Source organism: Eptesicus fuscus, chromosome 4 (assembly GCF_027574615.1).
Source record: "Eptesicus fuscus isolate TK198812 chromosome 4, DD_ASM_mEF_20220401, whole genome shotgun sequence".
Classification (NCBI taxonomy): Eukaryota; Metazoa; Chordata; class Mammalia; order Chiroptera; family Vespertilionidae; genus Eptesicus; species Eptesicus fuscus.
The window spans coordinates 30,067,867-30,080,940 of record NC_072476.1 but is presented as its reverse complement, the minus strand read 5'-3'; the positions used below and the strand labels follow the sequence as shown (position 1 = coordinate 30,080,940).

Below are 13,074 nucleotides of genomic sequence, written 5' to 3'. Positions count from 1 at the left end.
CATAGCTTCTGCCCACCAGTGTGGCTCAGTGGTTGAGCTACAACCTATGAACAAATCATGGTTTGATTCCCCGCAGGGTACAAGCCCAGGTTACACGTTCGATCCCCAGTAGGAGGTGTGCATGAAGTAGCCAATCAATGATTCTTCTCTCATCATTGATGGTTCTGTCTCTCCCTCTCCCTTCCTCTCTGAAATCAATAAGGATATTTTTTTTAAAAAAAAGAAGAAAATGCATAGCTTCCTCCTACTTACAATATTTAATTTCAATGTGTCAAAAAATACATAAATCTGATGTTTTATAAATCTAGTAGAGGCCCGGTGCATGAAATCTTTGCACTCAGGGGTGGGGGTCCCTCAGCCTGGCATACACCCTCTTACAGTTCAGGAGCCCTCAAGGGATGTCCGACTGATGGCCTAGGCCCTCTCCCCCAGTCGGACATCCTAGCGCTGCTGTGGAGGTGGGAGAGGCTCCTGCCACCGCCACTGTGCTCACCAGCTGTGAACCTGGCTTCTGGCTGAGCTACGCTCCCCCTGTGGGAGTGCACTGACCACCAGAGGGCAGCTCCAGCATTGAGCTTCTGCCCCCTGGTGGTCAGTGCATGTCATAGCAATCGGTTGTTCCACCGTTGGGTCAATTTGCATATTAGCCTTTTATTATATAGGATTATTATATAGGATGAGCTCAAATAATAGATTTCCAGCTACATATCCATAAAAACATGATAAGCAAATTATACTAATACTTTGCTGTAATTATATACGATATAGGTCTCTGGAAAATAAAGAGCTAACACACTACATATTTAGGTATCAGGTGGCAGGGTAAGGACAATTATAAATGCATAGCACAATAAAATAAAGAATATAAAATAGTGAATATGCTCTTGTGACCCAAAATTCTGATAATGTTTTTTATACAGATATAATAAACATCAGTACCACACTATAATATACCAGGTCATTCTGAGAAACATCAAATATTACACATAAATTCAAAGTTAATTACTACAAAACAAGGGATTGCCTAAGATATTTGTAGGTAAAAAGTTAAAATTAAATGTAAAATATTAAACACTCAGAGAAGAATATACTGATCCAGCCAGCATGGCTCAGTGGCTGAGCGTCAACCTATGAACAAAGAAGTTGTGGTTTGATTTCAGTCAGTGCACATGCCCAGGTTGCTGGCTAGATTCCCAGGATGGGGCATGCAGGAGGCAGTCAATCGTCTATCTCTCCCTCTCCCTTCCTATCTGAAATCAATAAAAATATATTTTTTTAGAAAAAGAATATTCTGAAACATGGTAATAAAATTCTATTTGAAAGGCTTAAATCCTATTATTCAAGCAAAAAAAAAAAACCTACTCTTAACTCTGGCCAGTGTTCTCCGTGGTTAGAGCATGAGCCAACCCACCGAAGGGTGCTAGGTTCAATTCCCAGTCAAGGGCCCATTTGTGGGTTTCAATTTCGATCCCCAGGCCCAGTTGGGGGGAGTTCAGGAGGCAACCAATTGACTTGTCTCTCTCACATTGATGTTTCTCTCTCTCTCCCTCTTCCCTTCCTCCCTCCCTTGTACTCTCTCTGAAAATCATTGGAAAAAATATCCTCAGATGAAGCTTAACAACAACAAAAACTACTCTTATTAATAAACTAGAGCCTGGTTGGTGTTCAGTGGTTGAGTGTCAACCTATGAACCAGGAGGTCACAGTTCAATTCCCAGTGAGGGCACATGGCTGGGTTGCAGACTTGATTCCCAGTGTGGGGTGTGCAGGAAGCAGCGATCGTTAATTCTCTCTCATCATTGATGTTTCTCATCATTGATGATCCTCTCTCTGAAATCCATTTTTTAAAACTGTATTTTTTTTTGTCCTAGCTGGTTTGGCTCAGTGTATAGAGCATCAGCCTATGGACTGAAGAGTCCCAGGTTTGATTCCCGTCAAGGGCACATGCCTGGATTGTGGTTTCAATACCCAAGAAGGGGGCATGCAGGAGGCAGCCAATCAATGATCCTCTTCATCACTGACGTTTCTATCTCTCTCTCCCTCTCCCTTCCTCTCTGAAATCAACAAAAATATATTAAAATAATATACATAAAGATTTTGATATTGTTTTAATGTTATTTTTAGGAGTGCTAATTGGAATCAGTAGCATTTTCAATAAGATTAGCATGAAATGAATTATTGTATATCCATAAAATGGAATATTATGTTACATACTCTAAGATTTTAAATAATATTTAATCTCTTAGGAATATACTTAGTAAAAATCATTCTTAGTAATAAGTATCACACCTAAAAGTTATTCCAGTTGTATATATATTCTAGAGGTGGGATTATGTAGTAGATGTTATGCTATGGCTTCCAGACCCTTCTGTAGGACTAAAGGCACCAATCACCCCAGCATGTTAGAAGATCCCTTGCCCAAGATCTCTCCCATTCTTTGGGAAGGACCATTCCAGCTCCAGAGCTCCCCTGAAGCAGGTGCTGAATCCTGCTCCCCTCACACTTCACAGATGTTATTATTGAGAGTACTCTCCAGTAAGTCTGTGTGCATATCCAAGTCCTTTTTTTTTTTGGGGGGGGGGGGTGGATTCGGCCTGTAACAGATTACAAGAGGTCTCTGCCCTTTGTCTTATAAATTTTGTGTTTTCTTGTTTAAAATCAGGGTTAAAAACTATTAAAAAAGAGAAGTACCTTAAAAAATGGGGATTTGTTTTTGTGTATAACTTTTAGGTAAGAAGCTAGGAACTTTATCTGTTTCCAGATTATGTATTAAGACAAAGTTTTAAGTGATAAGGTGTTCTTTTAGAATATACTGTAGTCTTTATTGATGATTATAAAGAGGAAGGGAGAGGGAGAGAAAGACATTGATCAGCTGCCTCCTGCACTCCCCCTACTGGGCATCAAGCCTGCAACCTGGGCATATGCCCTGACCAGGAATTGAACCATGACCTTCTGGTTCATAGGTCCACACACCTGAACCCTGAGCCAAGCCAGCAGGGTGATAAGATTTTTTATTCATCCAGCAGAAACAATGTTTTTAAGTTACATCTATCTGTGTATAACACTTCATTGTTTCTATTTCAGTGTAAAGAACTGGCCAAGTCCAAGGCAGAAGTGGCCTGCATTGCAGTGTATGAAACAGATGTGTTTGTTGTTGGAACAGAGAGAGGACGTGCTTTTGTCAACACCAGAAAGGATTTTCAGAAAGATTTTGTGAAATACTGTGAGTATTGTGTTTTTATCTTTTGTATTTCATAAATATTATACCTAAATATTTATGCATTAACACATGTTGTATTTTAAAGCAGAATGAGATTTATACTAAAAAAAATACTTTCTGAAATGTCCATGGAGACATTTCAAAAGGCTCAAAACAAATCACTGACATGGAAATATAGTAAAAGGGTAAATACTGAAGAGTTTAAGAAAATGATTAGTTATACTCTGTTCCTTTCTAGGTATTACTCTAAATTGGTGAAACAGATTAAAGAGAAGGTAAATTTTGAATTGAGTGAAAGTTCTTACTCACATAAGCAGTTCTTTTCTTGATAGATAATAGGTGTGTTGAAAACAAGTCTGTGCATTAATTTTTGTAAGTATGATGCAGAGTTAGACAGGTCTCCTCAACTCCCTCAGTGGAATCAACTTGTCAGTCTTCACTGAGTTCTGTGATCCTCCAATTGGGAGTTCATCCAGTTGGTAAACTTACTTGACACTGGAACCAGTGCAGTAGAGAAATTCACTGTAGGGTATTAATACCTATGGCCTTTTACAGTATGACAATTTTGTATCTGTGTTTAACCTAACGCTGTCCATAGATTTTATATTAATTCTGTGATACAGCATTTTTTTAAAACCCAGAACGAAAACAACAACAGTTAGTATATCTATCTGTATTGGCATGTAAGATATGTTTTTTTTTTTATTATTGACTTATTACAGTAAGGAAGAGAGAGGGATAGAGAGTTAGAAACATCGATGAGAGAGAAACATCGACCAGCTGCCTCCTGCACGCCCCCCTCTGGGGATGTGCCCGCAACCAAGGCACATGCCCTTGACCGGAATTGAACCCGGGACCCTTCAGTCCACAGGCCGACGCTCTGTCCACTGAACCAAACCGGTTTCGGCAAGATATGTGTTTTTAAGATACAAATTTAAATTTCCATTATCAACTTAGATCAAATTTATGATAAATTGAGCAGATCATGGGTAAATAAAAATAGGTTTCTTAATTCATTAATTTCATTTCTTGTGATTTTATTCTTTTTTAAAAAATGTATCTTTTCCCCTTCACTATATGCCTTCCTCCCCAACCAGCTATGATCTTTTAAATTTTATGGTAATAATCTATTTTTTTTTTTCAATGACTCAAGACTCTAGTGGTGTAATTTGGCAACACTGCTAACAGAATACAAATTTTGTGATAATGTTCATTACAACAATATATAACTCATAATTCTGCTGAAATGAAAATAAGAAAAAGAAACTGGAATAAACATGTAATAATTTACAAATTATGTATGTTTTTATTTTATTATTCTTCCAAACATCACTAATCCATCATTATAACATGGATGTGCAATAATAACTGAATTTAGTTGTCTTTGATATTTTGCTGACTTCAGTTATATAAAAATCAGAGCTTTCCATATTTTTTTCTTTCCTGATTTTTTTTTTATTTCAAGAAAAATGATTTAAAATATAATAATGTTACCTGCAATAAACCTTAATATTTCAAGAAAAACAGTCTTAAATATAATAATGTTACATGCAGTAAACATTAATATTTCAAAAATAAAAGGATTTTAAGTATAATATTACCAAAACTGTACCAACATAGTATGATATCACAAAAGTTGTAGGAAATATTAAAAATCTGCAAATAACAGGATTATTCCTATTATATTCTAGTATATTTTTGGCTCTGTTTTTGTTCATCAGTTTGTGTTGTTCATTATATTCCACAAATGAGTAAGATCATATATTTTATCTTTCTCTGACTGGCTTATTTCGCTTAGCATGATACTTTCAAAGTCTGTTTTGTTGGAAATGCATATTGCTACAACAGCTTTTTTTTTTTTTTCCATTTGCATGGGAAAATTTTTTTCATCCCTTCACTCTCATCCCGTGTGTGTCTTTTGTTTTGAGGTGGTTCTCTTGTAAGACAGCATATAGTTGGGTCATGTTTTGTATCCATTCAACTACCCTACACCTTTTGATTGGAGCATTTAATCCATTTACATGTAGGGTTATTATTGAGAGCAACTTATTTATAGCCATTTTAATTCTGTATGGCTAGGTTTCTCTCTCTGTTTTTCTTCTCAGCAATCCCTTTAGCATTTCTTGTAATGCTGGCTTGGTGGTGATAAACTCCTTTAGCCTTTTTTTTTTTGTCTGGGAAGCTCTTTATTTGACTGTCTATTTTGACTGATAGCCTTGCTGGATATAGCAATCTTGGTCTCAGATCCTTGCTTTTCATTATCTTGAGTACTTTATGCCATTCGCTTCTGGCCTGTAGAGTTTCTGATGAGAAATCAGTGTCAGCCTTATGGGAACTCCTTTGTAGGTAACATTTTTCTTTTCTCTTGCTGCCCTTTAAGATTCTCTCTTTGTCTTTAATTTTTGGCATTTTAATTATGGTGTGTCTGGGTGTGGGTCTGTTTGGGTTCTTGTTTGAGGTTCTCTGTGCCTCCTGAACTTGTCTGACTTTTTCCTTTTTCAGGTTAGGGAAGTTTCTACCATTATTTCTTCCAACATCTTTATTCCTTTCTCCCTTTCTGCTTCTGGCATACCTACTATTCTAATATTGTTACGTTTCACATTGTCCCACAGCTCCCTTAAGCTGTCCTCCTGTTTTTTTAATTGCTTTTTTCTTTTTGGTTCTCTCATTGAGTGATATTTTCAACTCTGTCTTCTAATTCACTGATTCGATCCTCAGCTTCCCGTAATCTGCTGTGTATTCCTTCCAATGTGTTCTTTATGTGTTTTATGTCATTCTTTATCTCAGACTGTTCTTTTTTCATAGTTACTATATCTTTTTTCATGCTGTTGAGCATTTTTAACATCGTTACTCTGAACTCTGTTTCAGATAAATTTCTTATCTCTTCTTCATTTATCTCTTCTGGAGAATTAGCTAGTTCTTTCATTTGGGGGTTGTTTCTTTGTTTCCTCATTTTGGTTGTCTATTTGAGTTTGTGACTTTGTTTTAGGTAGATCCTCTACACCTCTCAATCTCTAGTGCAGGACAGTGTTAAAGGTTGTTTCTGACTAATTTGATCAGGCAAAGACTCAAAGTCTCCAGAGTCCGCCTCTGAATTAGTCTATAGGATTCCCTAACCTGAATCCTATAGACTAATAGGATTCTGACTTGAATTGCCCCCAGGCAATCGTCCTCAGGTGTTGCAAGAGTTTTTTTCAACAGAGTGGGGCAGTTGCTTCTGCCTGGAGGCTAATTGTTACTTTTAATCTCTTAAGTGGCCTCAGTGCAAGGTATTTTCCAATAGGGTGTGTCGACTGTCTTTACCCCCAGGCAAGGTAAATGTCTTTGTGGGAAAGATGTCCTCTGCTGTGTGAGGGAATGCCTCAGTCTAGGAAACTTTGTGGTGTCTGCCTTCTGAGCTTTATCCTCCGAGTTCCCAGTCCTGGATTCTGCTCTCACAGCTCCAGTCCACTTCGCCCTCTCTCTGCCAGAGTACAGGGTGGGTGGCTCCATAGGGAATTTTTGCGTTGGCCCTTTAAGAGGGTGCCCGAATTTTCAACTGCCACTCCCTGGCAGACAGCACCTCAACTGCTTTTCACAGCTGTATGTTATGTGGGTTCCCTTCTCACTTTGGTGCTCTCTGCTGGGGAGCCCAGCTTTGGGATAGATCCCAGAGTTCTCAGTGGCACTCCCCCACAGCTGAGAAATCTCTCTGGGACCTCAGTTGCTGTCTGTGGATGCCTGGCCAGCCCTTTTGCGCCTCCGCCCCTCCTACCAGTTTCTACGCGGTCTTCACCTTCGGTCCTTGGGTATCAGGGTTCTCTCCTGTGAGTTTTTCATTGATTATTCAGTATCATTTAGAGAGAAAAAATAATTTCTTTTTTTGAGAAAAAAATTTTTTGTTGTTAATTCTCAACTGATGATGTTTTGTGTTTTTTTTTTAAGAAAATATTTTTATTGCCCTAGCTGGTTTGGTTCAGTGGATAGAGCGGGAGCCTCTCCTGCCTCTGCAGCAGCACTAAGGATGTCCGACTGATGGCTTAGGCCCACTTCCCGCAGGGAGCAGGCCTAAGCCGTCAATTGGACATCCCCAAAGGGCTCCTGGACTGAGAGAGGGTGCAGGCCGGGCTGAGGGACACCCCCCCACCTCCCGCCAAGTTTATGAATTTCGTGCAATGGGCTTCTAGTACACACACACACACACACACACACACACACACACACACACTAGAGGCCTATTTCACAAAGTATGTGCACTTGGGGGTGGGTTCCCTCAGTCTGGCCTGCGCCCTCTCGCAGTCCGGGAGCCCTTGGGGGATGTCTAACTGACAGCTTAGGTCTGCTCCCCACAGGGGGTGGGCCTAAGCTGGCAGTCAGACATCCTTAGCGCTGCTGCAGAGGTGGGAGAGGCTCTCACCACTGCCGCTGCATTTGCCAGCTGTGAGCCCGGCTCAGGACTTCTGGCTGAATGGTGCTCCCCCTGTGGGAGCGCAGTGATCACCAGGGAGAAGCTCCTGCATTGAACGCCTGCCCCCTGTTGGTCAGTATGCGTCATAGTGACCAGTCATTCAGCCATTAGGTCGATTTGCATATTAGCCTTTTATTATATAGGATATTGATTTCAGAGAGGGAGAGGGAGACAGAGATAGAAATATCAGTGATAAGAGAGAATCATTGACCAGCTGCCTCCTGCATGCCCCACACTGTGGATCGAGCCTGCAACCTGGGCATGTGCCTTGACCTATAATCAAATTGTGACCTCCTGTTTCATAGGTCAATGCTCAACCACTGAGCCATGTAGGCTGGGCCGAGGATATTTTTTCCATTGATATCTAGAGAGAGTGGAAGGGAGGGAGAGAGGCACAGTGAGAGAAACATCAACTGGTTTCCTTCTGCATGCACCCTGACCAGGGCCAGGGATTGAACCTACAACCAAGGTACATGCCCTTGACTGTAATCAAACCCGAGACCCTTCCGCCCAAGGGCTGACAATCCAGCCACTGAGCCAAATTAGCTAGGACTCATTTTGATAACTTTTAAGAATATGATTATGTTTGTGTATTTAAATTTATACTAACGTTGCTTTGATTATGTTTATATCAGTTGCCATCTGTTCCATGAATACCATAATTCCACTGGCAGCTGTATTTATATTTTTGTTTCCTATACTGCCTTGCTTATGTGGTTCTCCAGTGGTAGAACTAAGTATTAGGAGAATTGTTCTCAGTTGTAAATTGTAGTCACTCCCTATTAGTATTCATATTTTCTTTTTAAAATCCTTTTTTATTTTAATTGACTAGAGAGAGAAAGGGAGGGAGAGGGAGAAATATCAATGAGAGAGAACCATGGATCAGCTACCTCCTACATATCCCATACTGGAAATCGAGCCTGCCACCTGGGCATATGCCCTGATGGGGGATTGAACTGATGACCTCTTGGTGCATGGGAGGCTAGCTTTTATGTATGTATGTATGTATGTTAATCCTCACCCAAGGATAATTTTCCATTGATTTTTAGAGAGAGTGGAAGAGACAGGGAGAGACAGAGAGAGAGAAATATCGATGTGAGAGAGACATTGATTGGTTGCCTCCACATGGTCCCGACTGGGGCCGGGATTGAAGCTGCAACTGAGATACGTGCCCTTCACCAGGAATTGAACCAGAGACCCTTCAGTCTCCAGGCCAACACTCTACCTGTGAGCCAAAACTGCTAGGGCCTAGTTTTTTTAAAATATATTTTTACTGATTTCAGAGAGCGAGAGAGAGAAACATCAATGATGAGAGAGAATCATTGATCGGCTGCCTCCTGCAAGCCCCCACTGGGGATAGAGCCGGCAACCCAGGCATGTGCCCTTGACCGCACTCAAACCTGGGACCCTTCATTCTGAGGGCTGACGCTCTATCCACTGAGCCAAACCAGTGAGGGCCAGGGCCTAGCTTTTTTTTTTTTTTTTTTTTTAATATTTTATTGATTTTTTTACAGAGAGGAAGACAGAGGGATAGAGAGTTAGAAATATCGATGAGAGAGAAACATCCATCAGCTGCCTCTTGCACACCCCCTACTGGGGATGTGCCCGCAACCAAGGTACATGCCCTTGACCGGAATCGAACCTGGGACCCTTGAGTCCACAGGCCGACGCTCTATCCATTGAGCCAAACCGGTTTTGGCCAGGGCCTAGCTTTTTATTTTACTTTTTAAACATTTTGTTATTGATTTCAGAGAGGAGGGGAGAGGGGAGAGAGAGAGAGAAACATCAATGATGAGAGAGAATCATTGATCGGCTGCCTCCATCAAGTCCCACACTGGGGATCGAGTCCGCAATCTGAGCATGTGCCCTGACTGGGAATCGAACCATGACCTTTTAGTTCATAGGTCGATGTTCAACCACTGAGCAACACTGGCTGGGCAGCTTTTAATTTTTAAAAAATCCTTTCTTCCCTTTTTTGTTCTGTCTTTATGTAATACATAATTAATCCTATCTAATAAAGAGGGAATATTTAAATTGAAGCCAGGCGCCCTGCTCTGGGCGGGTGGTCAGCACGTGCAGGCGTGGAGTGGCTGGTGGGTGGGGCGGGACGCCTGCCTTCAGCGCATGTAAGCGCAGAGCGCCGGTGGGCAATGCGCTCCGGGCTGGTGGGCATCGTGTGCAGGTGTCAACGCCCCGCGTAGGCCGCTCCGGGTCTGTGGAGAGTGCGCACGGAGAGCCTCTGGGCGGGGTAGGGGAGGCGGGCCGGGGGAGGGTGGCCTGTACTCCCCACATGGCGGTGGTGGCAGCTGTGTGAGCATGCCAAGCGGAGCCTGTAGGCCGAGCTGAAGTGGCGCCTGCAGGCCATCAGCGCTGAGGAGTGGCTGCGCAGGTCCCACCTCCTGGCCCAGAAGGTGTGCGATCTCAGGGACAGTGACCATGGCGGGCCATATTGATGTCCTCCTGGCCGCGCCACGGGGGTTTGCAGATCTGTGCAGCCGCAGGCCTCCGGTGCACGCGTCCTCTCCTCCCCCCGTGGCGTGCAAACATCCCCAGAGCGCTGTCACCCATGTACACCTGCTACAGTCCCAGACCATGGCGCACGCAAGTTACCTGCCTCAGCCCCCCCGTCCCCCCGCCGCCCCGTCCCTCCACCACACTTCCATCAATCCCAGCATGCCGACATCCCTCACAGGATGTGTGCACGTCCTCTCCGGTACACTCACGTCCTTTGGAGAGTGTCTGGGTGTTCTGAGTGCTGGGGGTGGGTGCCTGTGAGATGACAGTGAGAGGGCAGAGTGGTAATGCTGTGTTCCCACGGAGGCCAATGCAGCGACGAGATCACCTCCGTGGGGCTAATGCAGGTGCAGAGGCGGGAGCAGGTGCGGACAGACACACCTGGTAGGTGCGGGCAGCCCTCGCTGAGGTGCCTTCGGTCAGCGTTCAAGATCAGGAACCCAGAGGAGTCGAGGAGTTCCGTCCTCTCAGTGAAACGGTGGGATAGTCGGGGCAACTGCAGAGGAGGAATGAGCACTTTGGGTGCCGGCACCCATGAGCGAAGGCTGCCCTGACTGAGCCTCGCTCGCTTGGAGCCTAGCGCACTCCTGCTGGGCAGCGGGTGACAGGACGTGCTTTTCCAAGTTAATGAGAGAAAACATTGATTTTCCCGCTGCCTGCGAAGGTGGGGAGTGAGCAAGGTTCCCTGTCGGGGATTCCAAATCCGCCATTGGTTCCTTTCACCTGACTAGAGATATACAGGGAGTTCCCCCAAAATGTATACACACTTTGAATACCTACTAATTCCAGTGGGTTTAAGCATGAAAAGAAAGAAACAACAATGGAGCTGTCATCTGTTAAAAGGGCGGGCACAAACCAGTAGTTGGACATTCCCAGAGGGGACCCAGATTGGAGAGCATGCAGCCTGGACTGAGTGCCTCCTCTCTCCCCCATGCACGAATTTCATGCACTGGGCCTCTAGAGTTAGAATATAGAAAAAATATTCTTACTAAAAGCAAGATATTGAAATAATGGATACAGGCCTTTATAGTATATCATTAATTATTTTACAGGTGTTGAAGAAGAAGAAAAGGCTGCAGAGATGCATAAAATGAAATCTACAACCCAGGCAAATCGGATGAATGTAGATGCTGTAGAGATTGAAACACTTAGAAAAACAGTTGAGGACTATTTCTGCTTTTGCTATGGTAAGGTTGTACACTTGAATTTTCTAAAAGATACATTATGTTATTGAGTTTTCTAAGTACATACAACACACTTTCACAAATTGAATGAATGAATTTTTAAATACTGGATTAACATTAGGATTAACCTTATTTTCTATTTTTAGTTTGAAAGAACTAAGAAATACATATAGCTATTAGAGCTGTGCTTTTTGGTTTTTTTTAGAGCAGGTTTAGATTTATAGCCAAACTAAGAGGCAGGCACATAAATTTCTCCTATACCCCTTGCCCTCACACATGCATTACTCTGTACTATCAGTATTCCCCATCAGAGAACCTGCATTAGCACATCATAATCATCCAAAGGGAATTGTTTATTTTTGACATGGGTGCCAATTTCCTGAAAAACCACCTTTTGTTAATCCAATTATGTGATAAACAAAGCTCTTTTAAGAAAACAAAAGTGGCCGAAACCGGTTTGGCTCAGTGGATAGAGCGTCGGCCTGCGGACTGAAGGGTCCCAGGTTCGATTCTGGTCAAGGGCATGTACCTTGGTTGCGGGCACATCCCCAGTGGGGAATGTACAAGAGGCAGCTGATGGATGTTTCTCTCTCATCGATGTTTCTAACTCTCTAACCCTCTCCCTTCCTCTCAGTATAAAAAATCAATAAAATATAAAAAAAAGAAAGAAAAAACAAAAGCGGTCAGAGGGCGAAGATATGTAGGTTATACTGGGTTTTATGTAAAATTCGACTCTGCGTAATGGAGTTTCTATCACCTATGGACTCATTGCCTTGTACACACTGACAGCCTGACAGAATACAGTCATTAGTAAATGTACATTGCGTTTGTCTAATAAATTTTCAGTAAGAATATTGACCCAAAATTGCCTAGTTTATGGTAGCAATTGGATTTGTTGAGCTTCCATGTTCTGGGGCTGAATTGATATGGAAAGATTGTGTTATGCCAGATGAGGGTATTGTGAAGAATGAGAATAATCCAAGAAATCAGCCATTGATTGTTCCTATCCTTTTGTGTAGGTTTTATATAAATAGCTTATGTACTTTCATTATGGCCCTTTGGATTTCTTTCAGGTTTAGAATTTCGGCTATAACATGGAAGTAGAACCCTATAGTTTTTCAAAGTAGTTTGGAAATCAGATATTATAAGATAGCATGAATGCCATTTATTGAGCCAAGATAAACTGATGGTTTAGTTTTTTTAATCTTAACATTTAATGATTTTTATCTTCTTTCCCCCTCACCTCACCACTGTCCCTCACCCCAGGGAAAGCTTTAGGAAAATCAACAGTGGTGCCTGTTCCATATGAGAAAATGCTGCGAGATCAGTCGGCTGTGGTAGTGCAGGGGCTTCCAGAAGGAGTTGCCTTTAAACACCCTGAGAACTATGATCTTGCAACTCTGAAATGGATTTTGGAGAACAAAGCAGGGATTTCATTTACCATTAAGAGGTAAAGTACTATTCTCCCTTGCCCACCAACAGTTTATTTATATAAAATTAAATATTCAGCTTATTTTAATATATTTTAACAATTTGTGTTTACTGTAGAAGTCATTTAAATTTATGCTTCACAGTAACTTTTGTTTGTGTATTCATATATAATTTTTTTATATTTTTAATGCAGACCTTTCCTAGAGCCAAAGAAGCACCTAGGTAAGTGATTGCTTTACTTACACGATAGCTGAATGGGCTCCTAAACCTGTTGTTGCC

General features: G+C 42.1%; 1 protein-coding gene across 8 annotated transcripts in view; it reads left to right on the top strand.

Annotated features, from left to right (window-relative positions):
• GTF2I (general transcription factor IIi) overlaps positions 1–13,074 on the top strand; it is a 130,580-nt gene that overhangs the window by 28,762 nt on the left and 88,744 nt on the right. For all 8 annotated transcript variants that reach the window (XM_054714834.1, XM_054714831.1, XM_054714833.1 and 5 more), the window contains exons 3-6: positions 3,084–3,222; positions 11,233–11,367; positions 12,631–12,814; positions 12,989–13,017. In XM_054714834.1, coding sequence (XP_054570809.1) covers positions 3,084–3,222; positions 11,233–11,367; positions 12,631–12,814; positions 12,989–13,017 — 487 coding nt within the window. The remainder of the gene's footprint in view (positions 1–3,083; positions 3,223–11,232; positions 11,368–12,630; positions 12,815–12,988; positions 13,018–13,074) is intronic.